The sequence below is a fragment of the Mizuhopecten yessoensis genome, unplaced genomic scaffold, assembly GCF_002113885.1.
Source record: "Mizuhopecten yessoensis strain PY_sf001 unplaced genomic scaffold, ASM211388v2 scaffold8399, whole genome shotgun sequence".
NCBI classification, from domain to species: domain Eukaryota; kingdom Metazoa; phylum Mollusca; class Bivalvia; order Pectinida; family Pectinidae; genus Mizuhopecten; species Mizuhopecten yessoensis.
In genome coordinates this window covers 130296-155566 of record NW_018407528.1, presented here as the reverse complement: position 1 = coordinate 155566, position 25271 = coordinate 130296, and the positions used below count along the sequence as shown (strand labels likewise).

The following is a 25271-nucleotide window of genomic DNA, read 5'->3' as shown; positions in this document are numbered from 1 at the left end:
GTCATCAAAGGGAGATCAACAGAACTTGTTAAAGATATCTACTTATATCAACATTTTAATGAGTGTACCCGCCTTAGAAATGGAAACGAATAAAAACTATTGGACTTAATCCCGAGCAATGAAACAGAGATGATCAGTGATATAGAATACGAATGTCCTTTTGGGAACAGCCAGCACAGCCAGCACAGGAAATACATAAGGAACTACAGGAAATCAAATGGAACACACTCTCAGAACAGGACATTGTAGGGGCATATAGTTCCGTCCGGCAGATAGCCACTTACCAAAAAAAAAACATCCATCGATTGGCAACAAGAACAAGGACAGTATAGCTTTAAATCAAGATGTCACCAAGTGTGAAAAACCAGCAGGAAACATAGAAATTGGACTCAATAAATGGGGAAATGTCACAAGAAAATAAAAGATGTATGCAAGATGCAGGAACCAAGCCATATGGTAATAATTTAAGTCTGTTGAAAACAAGCATTTCTATTGGTTTAATTTTCTATGTTATCAGCTACTTTCGGTCCGGCGTGTACTCTTTTCATCAACCGTTTCGGGGTTCATTCAGAGTACACCCCTTTTTATGTTATGGCTCATTAACGTAAAAAAGTCATTCAAGTTAATGCTTGAATAAAAGAAAACAAAAAAAGATAACGAAAAAGAAATTTAAGTGAATGCTAAACACCAACCTAAATGCTTGAGGAATTATGTAAATGCGAAAGTCAGAACAGGAATTTCAGATATAAAAGCTCTGAATAGGGACTTAACAAATTCGCTAACAGCGATACAGATAAAGTAGAGGTACTGACTAACTTTTTCAACAGTGCCTTTTCTAAAGAACCAATAGGAGAGCTATCAAGGTTTGAAGCTATAACCATCCGCCAACGATTCCATGACGCACCCCATAACCAAGATACTATTAGAAAACTTCTCATAAAATGTTATGGAAATAAATCATCATATCCTTATGAAATCAACCCAAACGTATTCAAGAAAAAACGTTTTAAGTAAACCCATGTCAATAATATTTCAGAAATCTTTGGAGGAAAGAAAACTACCTCAAACATAGAGGGATGCAAACATTACTGACATTACTGCCACCTACGGAAATGGGCCTAAATCTTACCCAGGGAATTACCGCCATGTGAGCCTCAAAAGGTGTCATGGTAAACACCATGGAGAATTATCCGTAATTCTATTGTGCAGCATGTGCAAATGTATTTAGCAATACACACTTTGGATTTCTGCCTTGAAGTTCAACAACACTCCAGATGCTAACAGTTTTAGATGACTTGACCCGCTTGTTAGATACAGGGAGGATAACTCCATGTCATTTCAAACTTTATGAAAGTCTTTCATAAGGTACCTTACCGCTGCCTTTAAGAAAGCTATATAAATATGGAGTCGGCCATAAGACAATAAAATAAAAAGAAGACTTCCTGAATAATAGACATCAAAAGGTGTTGGTAATTGGTCCTCATTAAGGTCTCATGGCGTCCTCAGTGGAATTCTTCATAGAGTGTGTGCTCATCTGGCGCTGTATATAAATTATATGCCAGAGAACATATTATCTCCCTACCCACGTTTCGCAGATGATACCAAACTATACCGGATAATTAGTAACAGAGATGATATAAAATTCTACAATCAGATTTACATCAACTTCAAAACTGGACAGACAACTGGTTATCGACAATCCTAGATAACAGAAGTTATTATCTCACGGGCTAGAACGGCTAGAAAACTACATCAAAAAGCATTACCAGTGAAAAACATTGAGGTGCAACGGTGGATGATACGCTAGACTGTAGAACACAGATGCAGAACTTTAATATAAAAACCAAGTCGGTACGGGTATTATAAAAAGTTTATTGAGATATGAAGACAACTTCATGTTCAAAAGTGTGTACAGGACATTTGGTAAGATCACATTTAAAACATACAACTACTAGAGAATGTTCAGCGAAGAGCTACTAAACTATTAGATAAAATAGTCACTTCCAATCTATATGCTTTGATATAAATGACAAAAAAAAAAAATCCATCATGGAGTTAAAGACTCATTCACATTTAGAGTGGCAGATGTGTGGAACAATCTACCTGTACATGTCATCAATGTTCAAACAATCAGGGATTTTGAAATTGTTAAAGCAACAATATATTACACGACGTGAAACATCACTAATAAACACGGCAATCAGGAGATTATCACAAATGTTCACACAGGACACCATGTTGGTGTATAGTATCAATATATTTATACTACCACACTGCTGGTAATAGGAAATAGAACTTTCCCTACAGCAAAGTCTCGGACAAGAAACGCCGTTCACTGTGTCGGCTGATGGACATGGTTGTGCTACCCTGTCATTATCAGCAATGGGCGTACTCAAATAATGTAAAAAAAAAAATAATGAAATTTTGAAGGACACAAATCGTAAATTGGAAATGTGTTTGAATTTAAACATTATTTCAGTAATCTAATGACATGTTTTCTATAAAAAGAGATGCATAAATTACACTCATGTGGTATATATACATATGTTATGTAGCTGAATCAGGGTATCCAGCGCCTGGGCTGACTGAGTCGAGGTGAAGCAGGGTATCCAGCGCCGGGGCTGTCTGAGTCGAGGTGAAGCCTTGTATCCAGTGCCTGAGCTGTATGAGTCGAGGTGAAGCAGGGTATCCAATACCTTGGCTGTCTGAGTAGAGGTGAAGCAGGGTATCCAGCGCCTGGACTGTCTGAGTCGAGGTAAAGCAGGGTATCCAATGCCTTGGCTGTCTGAGTAGAGGTGAAGCAGGGTATCCAGTGCCTGGGCTGTCTGAGTAGAGGTGAAGCAGGGTATCCAGTGCCTTGGCTTTCTGAGCTTGTCGAGGTAAAGCAGGGTATCCAGTGCCTGGGCTGTCTGAGTCGAGGTGAAGCAGGGTATCCAGTGCCTGGGCTGTCTGAGTCGAGGTGAAGCAGGGTATCCAGCGCCTCGACTGTCTGAGCTTGTCCTACGTCCTTACCTGTAGACACAAATTATGGAAAAATAACAAGGCATAGTATACAAACACAGCGATAATACAAGGCGTAGGAAATCAAACAGTTGTATATAAACTACGGTGAGAAAAGGACGAAATGGTACATGTATAAATCAATGACCGTCAGACAGAAAGCAACAAAGATCTACAACAATCGACCGTGTAACGTGTAATCCAATCCTTATATTCAAACAATCGTATACTACTTACCAATCATGGCGCTGGGAGACCTATTTCAGTGTCCTTAGTGAGAGAGGGTATCGTTCAGAAGTGATAAATGATCATTCACAGCTCCAAGGATATTTTTCGACCCTTTTACAAGTCGGCTGTGAACATCACTAAACGTCTGTAAATAAATGATAACTCCTAAAAACTATAGCATAATTATGTCATACAAGATTATGACTCATCATTTTCAAAATGAAAACTATATATGTATGTATAATATTGTAGAACGAATTGCGAATATCTTCTACATCAATAATACCACAAAAAGATATCAAGTATAAGAATTGAACGGTACGTTTCATTAATTTCATGGCTGCAATGAACACAAATCGGGTATTGCATATTCCGTTTTGACATTGAAGTTTCTGTGTCGCCAGTACAAACATCATCAAAATGTTTGCTTCTAACGTTTTTCTCATGCTATTCGAGGTGGGAAGAGAAACTTTAATATGACACTGATCAAATTGCGTTCATATCTCTATGAACGCAATTTCTTCTCTTTATGCTTATGGAGGAACTTGCAGTGAAAATGTGAATATAAGATAATGGAATCTTACCTATACTCACCGGTCACTCTCAAGAAAACTAGCTGACCAGTGAGGTGAGGTTATCTTACATAGGTTGGCTGATACTTGTATCACATAGGTTAAAATAATAGCCGCTTCTTTCCGACTTAGCAAGGAAGAATCTTTCTTAGCCTCATTCGGAAGAATGTAAAACTACTAAACTAGAGGTTCGGGGTTTGATCCCTTGCGGAGGCACTGGACTGATAATGATTTCTGTTACACTAGTACAAAGATAACGCATGCAATGTACGCTGTCTCGAATGACCGAACTACTACCTTTTCATATCTATACCCTAGATACGATAACTAAGTAAACATATACTGTGGGTGATTCAATTTACTTGGAAGAAAGTTTTACCTCGTTCAGCTTGTTAGCGACGGAGCTAAACTGTACGCACGCGTTGTCGATGTCTTTTCTCTTTCTCTTGTCACATCTCAATGTCTGTTTTACGCTGGATACAATGTTGGCAAGTTTTTTTATCGTGTATCACTGTAAGAAATGAAACATAATCTCGCTTTAACATATGTGTGTAATATAACTGCGAACATCACAAACCAATTTTGCGACTGTGGCAAACAAAACCCGTGTTTGACTACTGTGGACTAAACCCATGTTTGACTACTGTGGACTGAACCCATGTTTTGACAACTGTGGACTAAACACATTTTGTGACTACTGCCGATTAAACCCATTTTGTGACTAGTGGCGACTAAACCCATTTTGTGACTAGTACGGACAAACCCCATTTTGTGACTACTGCCGACTAAACCCATGTTTTGACTACTGTGGACTAAACCCATTTTGTGACTACTACTGACAAACCCCATTTTGTGACTACTGGCGAATAAACCCATTTTGTGACTACTGCCGACTAAACCATTTTGTGACTACTGTGGACTAAACCCATTTTGTGACTACTACGGACAAACCCCATTTTGTGACTACTGACGACTAAATCCATTTTGTGACTACTGCCGACTAAACCCATTTTGTGACTACTGTGGACATCAATCATTACTTTAAAGCTGTGGACAGCCATACCCTTTCCGTTGTATATCATTCTGGGTAAAGCTGGTGGTGTTGTTTACTCCTGTAATCGTTTGGTCATTACTTACGTTTTGAGTCTTGCATTTCGGCAAAGAACTGATTGACATCTCCCTTCAAATACGCGAGACTGGCGATCTCCTCGTGGTAGTGCTGAAGATCTGTGGCGTAGTCGTCGAACATTTGCTCCAAAGCCCTGGCGCCGTTGTGAAGCACGTCTTTGATTGTTACCTTTTGTCTGGGTAAAGATGTATTAGAAAAAGTTGTTAATTTGGAATTTCTCTAAACGTGGGTACTCCTTTCATAGAATTTTTTACTCGGAGAAAATATGTATCTGCATGATTGAGGATCGGGGAAAAGTTTAAATGAGAACCCCTGCGGACAGTTGGGTCTGTGATTGGTTAGAAAGGGACACAGCCATGTCTCATCTACTGTGCTGATTACAACTGTTGGACTTTTCATTTGCCTCGCTTTCTATGATTTTTTTACAACTTCAGTGCGTGTGGTGTTCCTAGTATACATCCCGAGCTGGATTTATGGTACATGATCTATTTTTGTGTTTTCTGAAATCAGTCACCTTGTTAGGATATCTATAGATTTAGCAAAAGCGCTGTGTACTTTTAATGTACATGTTACAGTAGATGAGGGTTCGAATAATGCACTGATACATACACAGGATAAAAATAGTCTATCTTATGTAAGCATGTTGGATAGGGGAGTTGTTAACCCAAATTCTACATAATGGTTGACTCTCTTTGTCCCGCTTCATTACCGGGAAATTGGTAAAAATTGCTGATGACATTACAAATGCAATCAAAACTTTCGCAGATTTTCTAAACAACGAACAAATTTGAAAAAAAACCGAATTGAAGGAACAGGAAATACAGTATGACTGTCAAATGTATGCAATAAGATTGGAAGAATTTTGAAACTAATTGCGCGGAGGATTTCAATGAGGACGTAACCCTTATAAATTAAACTGTGTGAAATTACATTGTAATTAGAATTTAACTTACGGAACATCTCGCTTCCCTATGAAGCGTATAGCTGCTCTTTCAGCGACTGTGGAACAAGGACATGTTATTGTATTGGATACATGTTTATATATTGTATAATAAAACTCTATGACTGAGATTGCTCTTGCAATTAAGAGTACCTGACGCCATAATCGATATAATGAATAGCATATCTAATTTGTTACTGACCAATCAAATGATGTTGCATATCATATATTTACATGATTAACAAGCAACTCAATATTGTAAGATGTTGATCTATGTTGAAATATATTTGTAATCTTCTTAAGTTTCGACTCGGCTTCAATTGAAAACAAATAAAGCAACCGACACAGTGATTAAATGTGAAGCGTAAACAATATTTACTTTATGTGTTTACCTCAAGTAATGCCTGTGACATGATGTCGATGGTTTGTTGTTTATAAAGAGATACAATGTAGATAGTAGGTCATTTAACGACGGCCTCCCCCGTTTGCAAGATGCATGCGTTAAGTGTACGCGTGTGTATTTTGGGAGGCTGCGATATGTTCGTGTTTGTCTCCTTGTGATAGCGCGGAACTGATGCCGAATTTAAAGTGCAACCTCACTGAAACATACTGCCACCCAGCAAGTCCCCACCCGGTCACATTATACTGACAACGGGCGAACCAGTCGTCCCACTCCTAAATTGCTGAGCGTTAAGCAGGAGTAGAAACTACAATTGTTACAGACTCTGTAATGTCGCGGTCAGAGAACAGAAACCAAAGCCTTCCTCGCAGGGGCGAACGCTCAACTAAAGGCCAAACGTGAGGCATTGTCAAAGGGAGACATTAGGAAGAAGTAAGTTGTTTGGAAAGAAGAGAAACGATAAGATTCCAAATTTAGTCGCCTCTTACGATCAGGCAATGATCTAGGCAATGAGTAGGTACAATTCTTACGCTCTATGCAGGGAATCACGTTAACTACTGATATGCAAACATGATAAAACTATCACATAATAGCATTTAGATAGAAATAAAAACAGAAATGTCCTTTACCTAAGCATTGTACATATATGTTATACAAAAAATGAAGATTCCCGCACATTTGGTAATAATAAATACATATATCAATCCCTGACCTTGATATAATAGTAACAGTGATTTTTAACCAATAACTATGATACGTCATTTTTTTGCAGGATTATGCTCTTTATGGTAAATAATTACGATTTTTATTGTGAACTTCACCTTTGACAACTAAGGGTCCCAAGTAGTTGGCCCATTCGTCGCCTAATAGAGGACTGAGGATGGCGGAAACTGTCGAAGCGAGTTCTTCCTCGATATTGGCCAGGCCATGGTGTAGAGAATCCCAGAAGCCGGCGGCATTGGCACCGACGAATAGGAAACAAAGCAGGAAAACTTTCATAATCTGAAAATAGTGGGTAACAAACTAAAGAATATGTCTATACATCTGATTTGTAGAAAAGATTAAGAGAAGACGTACCATGTTGATATAAACTATAATTAAGCCGATATATAACAAGATAACAGTGACCTACTTATCGATTATGTGCTATTTTTTCGGTTTACTTTTATTATCTGCAGTTTTAGTGCTACACAATAACAATGAAAACAGCTTTTAAAAAAATACATGTAGTTTTGTCAAAAAGATACCTTTTTCTATTCTGGTCCCTCACTCAACCCCCTCATATCTTTCAATGGTCTACAAGCTGACTTTCATTTCATGTACACAAAATAAAACTTATCGGTGATATCCATCCGAAGCCTAAAATTGGAAGCTATTCTTTAATGGTAAAGTACTATCCGAAACATTTTCTGACCATTTACCAATTGGTGTAGCGCACTGATTGTGATAACGTGACGTTATACGTACTGTGTGTACATGTACAGACAACTAGACTGTCAGCGGACGGGGTTTTGATCAACATATACATGACTCATAAGTATATTTAGAAAGTGTGTAATCGAAGAGATACACGTACTCAAATTAGTGAAGAAAAATATATTCATAGTAAATACTAACCTATATATGTCTATATATATGTAAATCAGGAAAACCCATATGATGTCAGCTTGAAATAATTTAAGAGCTGATCTCATTTCACAAATCAAAAATTTCCGGAACACGAGTGATCGATTTTATTTATTGAAAAAGAAAAATGTCTGCATAATCGATTTTTTTTTGGCAATGTACCAATTTATTTAAAGCACTAATTGTGATAGCGTAACGTTATACGTGCTGTCTAAGTTAAGAAAAACTAGACTCTCGGCAGTCTGTTTTTTAATCTGGCTGTCAGATGTCGAGGTTTTGATTAAATATCCATGACTCATAAGTATATTTAGAAGGTGTGTTATTGTACAATTCAAGGCAACACGAAACGCCACAGAGCATACATTTACCTAAAGTTACACGTAGTAACTTCACAGTATGACAGATTTACTTGTCGTGTTAACATTTGATTGAGATATTTTAATTTGGCGACTAGAGTGTTGGGCAAGTATGCCTAACTGTTCATTTATGTTGAGGTATATCTCGAAAGTTGATCCTGTAAGCTGACTGGTACTCCGAATTCGATGTTTTATTTGCCAATACAGTTGAACGAGTCTAATCCTGGTTAATATGCACAAGCTGATGACATAATTAGTCCACATTTGCTGTCCTGATGCATACCTACCTAAATATTGACTTGCCTGAAATAAATATGGTACATGAACTCGAAGGACAAAACGAAAGCTCTTTGTTGTCTAAGTTGACGTTAATTTACTAGTACGCTTTAGTATGAATCTCAGTCATACATTTGTAGGTGCCAGACGCTTTGCCATAGTATAAAATGAGATATATGTGACTAAGAAGGGAATCGATAACGACCTTTCAACTAGTATAGTATCTTAAAGTATATTAATTATAGCATGATACTTATAACGGATGTACTTAGAATTTCTTTCCTGTGGCGCTTATTGGAAATAATCAATTAATTTTACACAGGTGTTGGATGTTGTTTTGGTATTATTCTGAACAATCTGGAAAAAAAGTATTATCATTAAATGTGATTTGTAATATAATTCATTATTTTGTGATATCATAAATCCAATTCATGATATCACAGTTGAAAATCATACAGCTATATAATATATAAAATTATGGTATGATTAAAGAGATTTTCTTATATCACAATTCGAATTATGCTATAAATAAACCAGGCTATATGATGATATCATGAATACCTTTTTGTAATTTCACAGATTGGTAATCGAATTAACATTATTATTATCCATGATCGTTTTGACTCGATCATGAAGTCATATCAGTGATATTACAGGTATAATATCTATCATGAACTCGAGTTTATGATGTATTGAAATGTGTCTACTTAAAAAACATAAATGAGATTATACATAAAATGGAACTGATGATATCTAAAACTCAGTTCAGAGATATCCTAGTATATCCACATGGCATCATCAGTGTACATATCTTAAAGTCCAGCCCTTCTGAAGCTGACTCCGAAAATAATCAACACAATATATTGTAACACAGGCGGTTGTTCCTGCAACATCTAATATGACCGTAGCAATTATTGGCTTTAACCACTGGTACATTGTATTGGGCGATTTTATGATTTTGATAGTTAGGTAGGTAATTATTAGAGTTTTAAGTCGCAGAAACGTCAGAGTCTCCAAGTCTACATTATCATGCAAACCTGGTTGTTGAAGTGGATATTCTATTCTATTTTAATGTTGTAAATTTCGACCCAATAACAGGCGAGAGATATTGTCCTTGCGGGATATAAATGTCTTGAACATTGTCCAGAAGCGTAAAAAAGGAACAATTGTAATCACGCTAATCACACAAACAGGTTTATCGCTGGTGTCTCCGAGATTAACTTGCGTTTTGGTGTTTTGTAGGATACTGTGAAAGATACCCGCTTGTGTTGTTTCTTTTACAATCGAACAATTACAAATGAAATCCCATACCTTTCAAAACGTTTGTTCTTATGAGAAAAATATATAAATCATGATGTTGTGTACTTTTTATCATTGATGTGGGGGAAAAGATATAGACTCGGCAACACAAATAAAATGTACTTACGATAATGTAGATGTCCGACAATAAGTTTATGTTACTGGAGTCGTAACGGTCCACTAACACAAAGTGGAAATTTCGGCAATCACAGTTTATATATACATGTAACACGGGTATATATATATGATTTATATATGTATGTGGTGTGTATATATATATATATTACAACGAGTGCTGCCAACTGTCTTCATACACGTGTGTTGTCCCGTCTGGTAAACAGTGTATGTGACGTCATCAGTTCAGAATGTATGTACTTGTGTTGTTATTAATATATTCCCACGATTTAGAGAATAGCGGAAAATTAATTTTCTTACCGGTTCGTACGGATATTACCGAATGTGCTCAGCAAATTGGATTGGCGCTATATGTAGCACGTGCGATAAGTGTAAGTGTATCGGGGTACATGGGTTATTTTCTAGCTGTCTTTCCAGCGCGACGGTCACGTTAAAACATTATCAAATTTTGCATGTTGTATGCAGATGCATCTTTTGGCAAGGTCAGCGGATTAGTATAAAGTGGATATGGTAGAGTAGTCCTAGTACTTTTATTTATAAGTACCGATCTAGTCTTAGCTTTATCTGTTGCTTCTGAACCTGTGACGTCAATTTATCGCGCAGTTGAGATAAATGCATTGCGTTATTTGTAAACACTTCTGAAGTCCTCTTCGAAATCAAACTGATTTCATCATATTTAATGAATTTGGGGAGAATGAGATCAACTTGTGATACATTTATACTATACTATTTACCTAAGCATATCAAATTACATGTTTTGTACTAATTTTAGTAAAAAATAGATAAATACACAGTTATTTTGTCTACACCACCAGTTCTTGTACCACAATTGGTAATATTACGCCTTTGTGACGGTGTGTTAGTTGTTTCGCTAATTTTGATTCGTATACTGATCACCTATTCTGTAAGATCATGTTTTCATGTGCATTTAGAAGTTTGTATCTACCGAGCCTCGTTATGATGTAATAAACAGGTGAAAGACTGTTTCACTAATACGTGTCTACACCAAGCTAACAATGTATCAACAAGGTGTTATTACACTCCTTGATATCCAGGTCATACCATAAAATCAGTACTACACCTATGCTTGTCGGACGCATTCAAATGTAATTTTACAAAATAAAATAGTATAATAAGAGCGAAGCTCTTTAATGGTAACACATGCGTGCGTAAACAGAGTTGCTTCCCCTTTCTACACCTTCCCTTTCATTCATTTTGTCCGGAAGTAGACGTCCAGTGGGGAAACCGGAAGTGTATCCTTGAAGCAAAGACAATTGTGTTTCAACTCATACATGAACATCTTCATATACTGTAGTGAAAACAATACCCATGTTTTAATATGAAAAGGCAAAGCCTTAAAAGAGCGTAATTTTGTTGATACCTGATATTTGCTGATTCAGAATACTGCTTTCAGCATTAGATAAGATAAACCTTTCTTTAAAGTCGGGGAATAACAATAAAAATACAAACTCTAAAGAGATGAGGACCGACATAACAATAGGGGAGACCAGGGCAAGTTCGATCTTTTTTTGTTTATTTAAGTCCGTTCTGAGAAGTATTGCAGCATATCCGTTTTTGAACATTATTTAACTTTTCATGTCGGAAGATCGGAGGGCCGATCATCCGACAGGGAACATTAAATAATGTTCAAAAACGGACGTGCTGCCATACTTCCCAGAACGGACTTTAATAAAAATGGGCCGAATTTGCCCCGATCTCCCCTATTGTTATGTCAGTCTTAATCTCATTAGAATTTATGTTTTATAGTTATCCCTCGACTAGAAGACTTTAAATACATTTTATCTTGCCTCATTCTGAACGCAGTATTATCTCATTCTGAATCAGTAAATATTAGAGACCAACAAAAGCTTCGCTCTTTTAAGGCTTTGCCTTTTCATATTATCAGGTATAGTAATAGGACAGATATGATTTGTTGCCTTTATCATAACGTAGGACAATTATAGTGTCCTCTATAAACACATATAAACTAGCCACCGATATTCATATGTCAGCAGGTTGTGAAACCCTATACATATTTTGTATATTGATTTTGTATTACTTAATTCCTTTCTTTTGTGTATTTAATTAATTGAAACCCTTTTGTGTTTTGATTTCTGCTGTGGTGTACATGTATTTTGATACTTTGTTCTGACAAATTGAATTTTACTAGCGACGCAGATCGGAACATGTAAAACGATTGCTAACGCCCCTGCAAAAAAATATGTTCATGGCAAATTTTTAAGAAGTTTCCGTTCATAAGTTAACCTTTTAGGCGTGTCCAAACTCGGGGTAATATTATAATATCAAGCAATATTTCTCAACAAAATATATTATTTTTGTCCAATCAGAAGAGGTGTTAAATACAGTGTGTGTAGTAAATGAGCCAAATAACAGTGCTGTTCCAAATTAAATAAACTATTTGTAACGTAGGATGGGCGTTGAGTAGTTATGAAGGAAATAAAAACAAGATTTCAAGCACACACAAACCATTTATTTAGAACATCAATTAAAATCACACACGTCGTATTTCACACAATAAAGGTACCCTGTACTACTAACATGAGATGGAATAAGACAGAATTCGAGTAAAATGCCTACACGGAACAGAACAATTGTGAAAATAAAAACCAAAACTCACTTCTAAATTAACTCAGATAGTCTTTTGAATAAATTAGATAAACTGAAAGATCAAAGACAAAAATAAATAGTATAGAAGTTATAGGTTTTACAGAGAATTACCTCAAGAACTACAGGTGTTTACAAAGTTAAGCTGAACTCAACATTCCTGGGTATGAGCTCTTTGTAAATAAAAAGTACCCTAACAGGCATCGGGGTGTCTTTATCAAGGAAAGTCTCAACCCGTTGGAAGTAGCTGCAGTATGAAAAATTAAAATCAACCCCCCAGAAATGGGCCATGTATTAATCGGATGTATATATAGGAGCCAAAACTCTAAAAAAGAATAACAACGACAATCTGTACAAGTTAATTTATACAGTCTCGTCAGTCAGATTTTACACTCACATTTATTAATATTTGGAGACTTCAATCTTCCAAAGATATATCGGAATGCAAAGTCATCAAAGGGAGATCAACAGGTAGACGATTTTATAGAACGTGTTAGATATAACTGCTTATATCAACATGTTAATGAGTGTACCCGCCTCAGAAATGGAAACGAGTAAAAACTCTTGGACTTAATCCCGAGCAAGGTAACAGAGATGATCAGTGATATAGAATACGAATGTCCTTTTGGGAACAGCCAGCACAGCGATCACAGCCAGCACAGGATATACATAAGGAACTACAGGAAATCAAATGGAACACACTCTCAGAACAGGACATTGTAGGGGCATGTAGTTCCGTCCGGCAGATAGCCACTTACCAACGACAACAAACATCCATCGATCGGCAACAATAACAAGGACGGTATAACTTTAAGTCAAGAAGTCGTCAAGAAAAACCAGCAAGAAACAAGGGATTGGACTCAATAAATGGAAAAAAGTCACAAGAAAATAAAATGTGTATGCAAGATGCAGGAACCAGCGCAAAAGTTGGAACAATTTAATTCTGCTTGAAACAAGCATTTCTATCGGGTTAATTTTCTATGTTATCAGCTCATCAAATAAAAAAAACTGATAAAAGAAATACTTTGGGTCCGGCGTGTACTCTTTTCATCAACCGCTCCGCGGTTCATTCAGAGTACACCCCTTTTAATGTTATGGCTCATAAACGTAAATAAATCATTCAAGTTAATGCTTGAATTAAGGAAAACTAAGAAGGATACTGAAAAAGAGATTGCAGTGAATGCTTAACATTAACCTAAATGCTTTAGGAAATATTCAAATGCGAAAGTAAGAACAGGGATTTCAGATATAAAAGGAATGAATAGGGACCTAACAAATTCGCTAACGGCGATACAGATAAAGTAGAGGTACTGACTAACTTTTTCACCAGCGTCTTTTCTAAAGAACCAATAGGAGAGTAATCAAGGTTTGAAGCTAGAACCATCCGCCAACAATTCAATGACACACCCCATAACGAAGATACTATTAGAAAACTTCTCATAACATGTTATGGAAATAAATCATCAGTTCCTTATGAAATCAACACAAACGCATTCAAGGAAAACGTTTAAAGTAAACCTCTGTCAATAATATTTCAGAAATCGTTGGAGGAAATAAAACTACCTCAAACATAGAGGGATGCAAACATTACTGACATTACTGCCATCTACAGAAATGGGCCTAAATCTTACCCAGGGAATTACCGCCATGTGAGCCTCACAAGGTGTCATGGTAAAAACCATGGAGAATTATCCGTCATTCCATTGTGCAGCATATGCAAATTTATTTAGCAATACACAATTTGGATTTTTGACTTGAAGATGAACAACACTCCAGATGCTAATAGTTTTAGATGACTTGACCCACTTGTTACATACAGGGGGGATACCTCGATGTCATTTGTATGGACTTTATGAAAGTCTTAGATAAGGTACCTTAAATATGGAATCGGCCATAAGACAATACAAGGAAAAGAAGACTTCCTGAATAATATACATAAAAAGTTGGCTCTGTATATAAATAAAAAATATAAATTATATGCCAGAGAACATATTATCTCCCTACCCACGATTCGCATATGATACCAAACTTTATTACATACTTACTAATACATATGTTTTTTGTGTGTATGCGATACGACACAACTGCTCTTAAGATAGTAGCTTTTATCAGTAAGTATGTAATAAACAAAATAAAGCATGCCTTTTTCCATATCACACCCGGTATCAACCCTCGACCAAAATCAGCCCTCGGGCCTTCGCCCCTTGGGCTGATATTGCAGTCTCGGGTTGATACTGGGTGCGATATGGAAAAAAATGCATGTTTTATTCTCTATATACCGGATAATTAGTAACAGAGACGATATAAAATTCTACAATCAGATTTACATCAACTTCATAACTGGTCAGACAACTGGTTATCAAAATTCCATAAATGTAAAGGTGTACCAAAGGATCAAAGCTACATAGCAGAAGTTATCATCTCACGGACCAGAACGACCAGAAAACGACACTAAAAAGCCTTACCAGTGAACATTATTTAGGTGCCACGGTGGATGATAAGCTAGACTGTAGAACACAGATGCAGAACATCAATATAAAAACCAAGTCACTTCCAATCTATATACTTTGATATAAATGACAAAAAAGCCAATGCATCATGGAGTTAAGGACTCATTCACATTTAGAGTAGTAGATGTGTGGAAGCAACAATATATGACACGACGTGAAGCATCACTTATAAACACGGCAATCATGAGATTCTGACAAATGTACACACAGGAATCCATGTTGGTGTATAGTACCAATATATTTATAGTACCACACTGCTGGTAATGGGAAATGGAACTACCTCTACAGCAAAGCCTTCGACAATAAACGCCGTTCACTTGGTCGGCTGATGGCCATGGTTGTGCTACCCAGTCATTATCAGCATTGGGAGTATTCAAATAATGTAAATTTCTTCCAATGAAGTTTTGAAGGGCACAAATCGTAAATTCGAAATGTGTTTGAATTTAAACATTATTTCAGTAATCTAATGACATGTTTTATATAAAAAGTGATGCATAAATTACACTCATGTGGTTTTATAATATATTCTTAGGTAATGTAGATGTGAGTCTACAATCCAACGTCGAGGTGAAGCAGTGTATCCAGTGGCTGGGCTGTCTGAGCTTGTCCTACGTCGTGACCTGTAGACACAAATTATTGAAAAATAACAAGACATAGTATACAAACACAGCGATAACACAAGGCGTAGGAAATCAAACAGTTGTATATTAACTACGGGGAGAAAAGGAAAAAATGGTACAAATCAATGACCGTCAGACAGAAAGCAACACAAATCTACAACACCCGACCCTGTAACGTGTAATCCAATCCTCACATTCAAACACTCGTATACTACTTACCAATCATGGCGCTGGGAGACCTATTTCAGTGTTCTTAGTGAGAGAGGGTATCGTTCAGTAGTGATATATGATCATTCACAGCTTCAAGGATATGTTTCGACCCTCCTACAAGTCGGTTGTGAACATCACTAAACGTCTGTAAATAAATGATAACGACTAAAAACTATAGCATAATTTTATCATACAAGATTATGACTCATCATTTTCAAAATGAAAACTACATATGTATGTATAATATTGTAGAACGGATTGCGAATATCTTCTCCATCAATAATACCACAAAAAGATATCAAGTATAAGAACTGAACGGTACGTTTTATTAATTCCATGGCTGCAATGAACACAAATCGGGTACTTGCATATTCCGTTTTGACATAGAAGTTTCTGTGTCGCCAGTACAACCATCATCAAAATGTTTGCTTCTAACGTTTTTCTCATGCTATTCGAGGTGGGAAGAGAAACTTCAATATGACACTGATCAAATTGCGTTCATATCTCTATGAACGCAATTTCTTCTCTTTATGCTTATGGAGGAACTTGCAGTGAAAATGTGAATATAAGATAATGAATGGAATCTTACCTATACTCGCTGGTCACTCTCAAGAAAACTAACTGACCAGTGAGGTGAGGTTATCTTACATATGTTGGCTGATACTTGTATCACATAGGTTGAAATAATAGCCGCTTCCTTCCGACTTAGCAAGGAAGAATTTTTCTTAGCCTCATTCGGAAAAAAATGTAAAACTACTAAACTAGAGGTTCCGGGTTTGATCCCTTGCGGAGGCACTGGACCAATAATGATTTCTGTTACACTAGTACAACGATAACGCGTGTAATGTACGCTGTAGCGAATGACCGAACTGCTACCTATTCACATCTATACCCTAGAGACGATAACTAAGTAAACCTATACTGCGGGTGATTCAATCTACGTGGAAGAAAGTTGTACCTCTTTCAGCTTGTTAGCGGCGGAGCTAAACTGTACGCACGCCCTGGAGAAGATAATGTTGTCGATAGCTTTTCTCTTTCTCTTGTCACATCTCAATGTCTGGTTTACGCTGGACACAATGTTGTCAAGTTCTTTATCGTGTATCACTGTAAGAAATGAAACATAATCTCGCTTTTTAACATATGTGTGTAATATAACTGCGAACATCACAAACCAATTTTGCGACTGTGGCAAACAAAACACATTTTGTGATTACTGTGGACTAAACCCATGTTTTGACTATTACGGACAAACCCATTTTGTGACTTCTGCCGACTAAACCCATTTTCTGACTACTGCCGATTAAACCCATTTTGTGACTAGTGGCGACTAAACCCATTTTGTGACTATTACGGACAAACCCCATGTTGTGACTACTGCCGACTAAACCCATTTTGTGACTACTGTGGACTTAACCCATTTTGTGACTACTGTGGACTAAACCTATTTTTTGACTATTACGGACAAACCCATTTTGTGACTACTGGCAACTTAACCCATTTTGTGACTACTGTGGACATCAATAATTACTTTAAAGCTGTGGACAGCCATACCCTTTCCGTTGTATATCATTCTGGGTAAAGCTGGTGGTGTTGTTTACTCCTGTAATCGTTTGGTCATTACTTACGTTTTGAGTCCTGCATGCTGGCAAAGAACTGGTTGACATCTCCCTTCAAATACGCGAGACTGGCGATCTCCTCGTGGAAGTGCTGTAGTTCTGTGGCATAGTCGTCGAACATTTGCTCCAAAGCCCTGGCGCCGTTATGAAGCACGTCTTTGATTGTTACCTTATGTCTGGGTAAAGATGTATTAGAAAAAGTTGTTAATTTGGAATTTTTCTAAACGTGAGTACTCCTTCCATAAATGTTTTTTACTCGTAGAAAATATGTATCTGCATTATTGAGGATCGGGGAAAAGGTTAAATGAGAACCCCTGCGGACAGTTGGGTCTGTGTTTGCTGAGAAAGGGACACAACCATATCTCATCTACCTTGCTGATTACAACTGCTTGACTTTTTATTTGCCTCGCTTTCTATGATTTTTACACAACTTCAGTGCGTGTGGTGTTCCTAGTATACTTCACGAGCTGGATTTATGGTACATTATCTTGATTTTTGTTTTCTGAATTCAGTCACCTTGTTAGGATATATATAGATTTACCAAAACGCTGTGTGCTTTTAATGTACATGTAACTGTAAGATGAGGGTTCGAATAAAGCACTTATAGATAAACAATATAAGCATTTTGGATAGGGGAGTTCTGAAACCAAATTCAACATAATGGTTGACTCTCATTGTCCCGCATCATAACCGGGAAATTGGTAGAAATTGTTGATGACATTGCGAATGCAATCAAAACTATTGTAGATTTTCTAAAGAACGAACAAATGTGAAAAGAACGAATTGAAGGAACCTGAAGAACAGTATGGCTGTCAAATGTATGCTATAAGATTGATAGAATTTTGAAACGAATTGCGCGGATGGTTTCCAGAAGGACGTAACCCTGATAAATACAATTACGTGAAGTTAATTAGAATTTAACTTACGGAACTTCTCGCTTTCCAATAGCGGCTCCGATAACTGCAACTCCAGCGACTGTGGAAGAAGGATATGTTATTGTACTTGATACACGTTTTATATATTGTATAATAAAACACTATGACTGAGATAAGCATATCTTATATGTTACTCACCAATCAAATGATTTGGTATATCAATTATTTACATGATTAGCAAGCAAATTGTATTGTAAGATGTTGATCTATAATCTTTTTAAATTTTGCGAATGGTTTCAATTGAAAAAAGAAATGAAAACACCGACACTGAGAATAAATGTTAAGTTTAAACAATGTGTGCTTAATGTCTTTACCTCAAATAATGCCTGGGACATGATGCCGATGGTTTGTTGTTCATAAAGAGATACAATGTAGATGGTACATTGTAGGTCAGTGACAAAAGCATGAACACATCGCCACAAGTTTTACATTAACGAATTAATTGGAAAGGAAATCCCAATATTGTAACAAGCTATTTTTTCCACACTATATCTCTGTAATCAACACGGAGGAAACTTATTCTTTGTTCGTCACGTTTAATACTGACGTGTAAACATGATAACACTATCAGATGATAGTATTTAGATAGGAAGCAAAATAGATTGCCTCAAATAATTTCCTTATACATATATGTAATACAAATTTGAAGATGCCCCAACACTTGGTAGTAATAAAGGAACAAATATCAATCCTTAACCTTGATATAAAAACTACGGTTGTTTTTAGTTCACCTGGTCCGAACCGCAGCGTCCGCCGTCCGTCCGTCAACTTTTCCTTTCAAATGCTACTAGTCCTGAACGCTTAATTTTATTTGAACTAAATTTGGTCTGGAGCATCCTTGGGCTAAGTTACCTCAATTTTGTAAAAACGGTGGGCGTAGCCCACCTGGGGGCAGAGAGACGGGGCCCAATACGGAGTAAAGAGGAATAGCTTTAATATCCTTCTTCTTCCATTGGGATGAAGGTATTTTACCAAATTTGAACACTAGCATCCTATTTTGAAGGGGAATCAATTTTGTATACATGGTGGGTTTGAACCACCTGGGGCGCGAGGGGCGGGGCCCCATAGGGGAAATATAGCAAATTCTTCAAAATCTTTCTTCTTCTGTAGGAATGACAGGATTTTGAGTAAACTTGGGATAAAGTATCCTTGAGTGAAGGGGAACCATTTCTGTATACATGGTTGGTTTAACCCATCTTTTGGCAGAGAGACAGGGCCAAGTAGGGAAAATAGAAAAATAGCTTTAAAATCCTTCTTCTTCTGTAGGAATGACAGGAGTATGTCCATATTTTATATAAAGCATCCTTGGATGAATGGGACCTTATATTGTATCAACGATGGGTCTGACCCCCTGGAGGAAGAGGGGTGGAGCCTAATAGGGGAAACAAAGCAAATTCTTCGAAACCTCCTTTTAATTTAGGAATGACAGGATTTTTCCAACTGCCTATAAATATAACCCCTGACTAACCATGTAATACATGTACACTTCTAGCAACATCTGGCTATTTCAACTTCAATTTTGCTAACATTTCCAGGTGAACGATACAAGCCCTCTGGGCCTCTTGTTAACCAATAACTTTGAGACGCCATTTGTTCCAGACAAAGCAAATGCGACCTTGTTTGTGAACCTCACCTTCGACACCTTCGACAAATATGTGTCCCAAGAAGTTGCCCCATTCCGCGCCTAATAGAGGGCTGAGGTGGGCGGAAACTTTCGAAGCGAGTTCTTCCTTGACATTGGTCGGACCTTGTTGTAAAGAATCCAGGAAGCCGGCATTGGCTCCGGCGAATAGGAGACAAATCAGGAACACTTTCATGATCTGAAAATAATGGGTAACAAACTAAAGAATATGTCTATATATCTGATTTGTAGAAAAGATTAAGAGAAGACGTATCTTCGTTGACATAACTTTGTCGATATATAACAATGTCACAGTGCTACTTTTCCCGTCACTTTATTATTTGCAGCTTTAGTTTAATACATTATAACTACGATAAAAGTTTCAAATAGAACCTGAAGTTTTGTCCAAATGATACCGTTTTGTGATTTTAGTCTCCCACTTTTACCCCTCATATGATGCTATGGTCTCCAAGCTTACTTTCATTTCATGTCATATCATGATGGCATGACCCCAAGGTATGTATATACAACAAATAAAACTTATCGGTGATAGCCATCATAAGGCCAAAAATGACATTCATTCTTTAATTGTTAAGTACAAATCAAAGCTTTTCTGGCCATGTACCAATTTGGGTAGCCACCAATTTTAATAACGTGACGTTTATAGACACACGAGACTGTAAGCGGTCGTTTTTATTACAGTATACATGACTCATAAGTATATTTAGAAAGTATGGATTTGAAGCGATGCACGTATTTGAATTATAGGAGATATTTAAAATGAATAAAAACATACAGTTCAAGATAACTAGTGCCGATATGTTCAATAAAAAGCCCACCATAATCAAGCGGGTAACAAACCAGCTCCCGATATTTGCCAATACCGTTGAACGAGACTGGTCCTGGTTGATATGCACAAGCTGATGCTATAACTTGTCCACATTTGCTGACCTGATGCATACCTACCCCTTTCTGAATATTGACTTGCCTGAAATGAATATGATACATGGACTCGAAGGACAACAGGGCAGCTCATTGTTGTCTAAATTGACGATAATTTACTAGTACGCTTTAGTATGAATCTTAGCCATAGGTGCCAGACGCTTAATTGTATTATAAAAGGAGACATATGTGACCAATAAGGGCATCGATAACGACCTTTTAAACTAATAAAGAATCTTAAAGTATATAATTCTATCATGATACTTATAACGGATGTACTTGGACATTTCTTTCCTGTGGCGCTTATTGGAAATAATTCAATTAACTTTATACAGGTATTGGGTGCCGTTTTGGTATTATTCTGAAAAATCTGAAAAAAAGTGTTACACGAATGTATCATTAAACCTGATTTGTAATATAATTCATTATTTTGTGATATCATAAATCCAATTCATGATATATTTGTATCACAGTTGAAAACCGTTTAGCTATATAATATAAAAAAATATGATATCATTAAAGAGATTTTATGATATCACAATTCAAGTTATGATATAAATTAATCAGGCTATATTTCATTTCATGAATTCCATTTTGTAACATCGCAGATTGGTACACCGAATTAACATTATTATTATCCATGCTCGTTTTGACTCGAATTAAATGGTGTATTAAAATATGTTTACTTTAAGTAACCTAAATGGGATTATACATAAAATGGAACTGATGATATCTAAAATTCAGTTCAGTGATATCCTAGTATATCCACATGGCATCATCAGTGTACATATCTTAAAGTCCAGCCCTTCTGAAGCTGACTCCGAAAATAATCAACACAATATATTGTAACACAGGCGGTTGTTCATGCAACATCTAATATGACCGTAGCAAGTATTGGCTTTAACCACTGGTACATTGTATTGGGCGATTTTATAATGTTGCTCAAGTTAGGTAGGTAACTATTAGCGTTTTAAGTCGCAGAAAACGGCACAGTCTCCAAGTCTACATTATCATGCAAACCTGATTGTTGAAGTGGATATTCTAGCACGGTTTTTTTATTTATTTTTTTAAACTTCCTTTTTTCTTTCCTTTTTATTGTCAAACTTTATATAGTTATAACCCATTAAAATCATATAAAGCTATCTATTCTAACGATCTGGGTGGTTTGTTTTATTTTCATTTTTATTTAAACAAATCCCAGCATGTTAGAAATTAACAAATAGTGTCCTCTCGTAGGAGGGCTTCCATACACCACACTCTCTTTCATGGCGTTATACCTCTCACTCTCTTTCATAAACTATCGGTTTATAACTTTTTTCATATTATTCACAAGTGTTTGTTTTTGATTTTATGTCAGGCCTGCTTATATTTGTATCCTCCCCTCGCTCACCATCACTCCAGCTCCTCGCTACCAAAGGTCCATTATAGCACTAAGTGGCTTAGATCGGATACAAACATAAGTATCATAACATAATATACTGTTATGGCAATTTAAATGTGAACATAAAACATTAATTTCAACATACAAAACATAATTTCATTCACTCACTCTTTCATTCATTTGTTAACTCTGGCACGACTGTCCCATTTATTCGTGTTGCGCTACCTCAAAAAAGGGAGGTAATTACCGTGTTACTGCCGGAAGTACAGCCCCAGCTGACGCACGTGGCAAGAATAGTGTCTCTCCAGCAGAAGCACAGTAGGTCGTGGTAAAAGTAAGTACATTGTCATCGCAAATATATGTACTAAAGATGTCCCAGTAGCTATATATTTGTGTGACTTATCAACTATACCCGTAGTATTCATGGGCATCTCGGCTTTGTGTTTCTTAGTCGTATTTATAAATAAATGAAAAGAATATGTATGATGTTGTCATCTGTATCGAGATATTTCTGTTTATGCATTGTTTACTAAGAATTTATTTGTCATGTTCACCTAAAATATACTATGTGCTAGGTGTATCTATATTTAAATTATAAATGCTCTCTCGACCTACTTTTACCGGGTCAGAGGTCAACACTTGTACATGTATTTGTTTACATATGCCATATATGGAATTTTGTTGACCTTAAAAAATTGGATTATTTATACTTATTGATTTAATTTCATTGAAGAGTGGAATCGCCAATAGAAGTAAGGATGATCTAGCACGTTTTCAATGTTGTAAATTTCGACCCAATAACAGGCGAGAGATATTGTCCTTGCGGGATATAAATGTCTAGAACATTGTCCAGAAGCGTTATAAAGGAACAGTTGTAATCACACTAATCACACAGACAGGTCTATCGCTGGTGTCACCGAGTTTAACTATAATTTGGGTTTGTTGTAGGATCCTTTACAAGGTACCCGTTTGTGTTGTTGTTTCTTTAAACATATTACAGCTACGACAATCGAACAATTACAAATAAAATCCCATACCTTTAAAAACGTTTAACCATATGAAAAAACTTATAAATCATGATGTTGTGTACTATTTATCATTGATGTGGAAAGAAGATAAACACTAGGCAACATAAATAAAATGTACTTACGATAATGTAGATGTCCGACAATAAGTTTATGTTACTGGAGTCGTAACGGCCTACTAACACAAAGTGGAAATTTTCGGCAATCACAGTTTATATATACATGTAACCGGGGTTTACAACGAGTGCTGCCAACTGTCTTTATACACGTGTCCTGTCCCGTATGGTTAACAGTGTATGTGACGTCATCCGTTCGAAATGTATGTACTTGTGTTGTTATGTTCTGTTACGACGTAGACCTTGAACCTACGATGACCTACAAGAGTCTGACAAAAAGATATTAATTTTCATATCTTTTTGTACCATGGTACACTTTTATATGGTACACAAAGATATTAAAATTCAATTCTTTGTGTACCATGTAAAAGTGTACCATGGTACACAAAGACATGAAAGCAGAAATAAAATCAACCCGTTGCTTTTGTATCTTTCTGTACCAAAATAACGGCCAAAAAAGCCACTGTATAGAAGCATGTGGAACCATCAGACGAAAATGTTACCAAGTATGACAAACTACACCCTGATAAGGCTGTCATCGCATACAATGAAATGTTATCGCACGGAATGTCTGCTATTTTGATTACAACAAATGAGCTACCAAACTATTACTTACTCATTTCAATTGAAATCAACTATTCAATATCCTTTACCGAATTTTATAAAAGTTTTACGTTAAAAGGGAGGCATTATGGATATTTTTTCTAATACTTACATTTCTAATGTATTCTATCTGCTTCAACTTCTTAAATGAAAGAAACAAAAGGGGTCAATCAATTTGATTACATCGAAGGATAAATAGGCTACCTTTTTATTTATTTTTAAGGGAAATACGATGAGCTAGTTGTCTATAAAAACCAAGGGAAATGACAAAAATATACAGATGTCCTTTATCCCTTTTGGAGACCCTGTCAAGGCCCCAATACTTACACAATTGCAACTAACTCTGATTTTCATCAGAAGTGATTAATGAACTTAAAGACTTGTTTTGACGTTGTAATTAGGGCTTTACTATTCGGGGTCAGTTCTGGTCATAGTGTCCGAAAACAACATTCCTATGCTCTGGTGGTACCCTTTTTCAGATCTATTTGTACCTTAGGAGGTACAAAAAGAAATGAAAAAAGCGTAACGCGTGCTTTCATGGTACACTTTTTCCATATCTATTTGTACCGTAATTGGGTCAAAAAGAAATGAAAAAAGTGTAACGCAGTACAAAAAGGAGAGAAGCTTTCATATCTCTTTGTACCGGGCAAAAATGTACCGCGGTACAGAAAGATATGAAAATTCAAAATCAGTTTGCCGGCTGATATCGGCTGTTCGTACATATACATGTGAAAGTAAAAAGTTTTTTTTGTATAATCTTTATGTACCACGCATGGTACGAAATGATTTGAATTTTCATATTTGTGTGTACCATGGTACACTTCTACATTGTACACAAATAATTAAATTTTCACATCTTGTCGGCCATCTTATGGATCTGCCCCTTACACAAATAAAGCACCCTATATTCCCACCACTATATTTTGGCTACTGGTCAATGTGACATGTGAAAGGTGATCAAAATAGAATGTGTAGGAATGATGAGAAATAGAGTATGGATGACACGCGGTAATTAATGATGCTGATGAGAATGTGATGAAAACATGCCTTGTATATTTTTTTGCTCTGGTTTTCTTGATAATAACAGTAATGAAGATGATCACATG

General features: G+C 36.4%; 1 protein-coding gene across 3 annotated transcripts; it reads right to left on the bottom strand.

Moving 5' to 3' along the window:
- Window positions 1–305: 305 nt before the first annotated feature.
- On the bottom strand, window positions 306–23721 carry LOC110455897. Of its 3 annotated transcripts, XR_002463519.1 has the most exons (8): window positions 23572–23716; window positions 20111–20297; window positions 18469–18517; window positions 17552–17718; window positions 16885–17030; window positions 3238–3373; window positions 2996–3012; window positions 306–2955 (listed from the first exon to the last, which is right to left on the bottom strand). XR_002463519.1 is itself a non-coding variant. In XM_021506321.1 (7 exons), the coding sequence occupies exons 2-6, from the start codon at window positions 20292–20294 to the stop codon at window positions 3272–3274; spliced, it is 648 nt and encodes a 215-aa protein (XP_021361996.1). In that variant the 5' UTR covers window positions 20295–20297; window positions 23572–23714; the 3' UTR covers window positions 306–3012; window positions 3238–3271. The 3 variants fall into 3 exon arrangements, 2 of the variants coding, with proteins under 2 accessions (XP_021361996.1, XP_021361997.1); XM_021506321.1 differs by having other exon boundaries at window positions 306–3012; window positions 23572–23714; XM_021506322.1 differs by lacking the exons at window positions 306–2955; window positions 2996–3012; window positions 3238–3373 and adding exons at window positions 14815–15716; window positions 15936–16071 and having other exon boundaries at window positions 23572–23721.
- Window positions 23722–25271: the final 1550 nt, after the last annotated feature.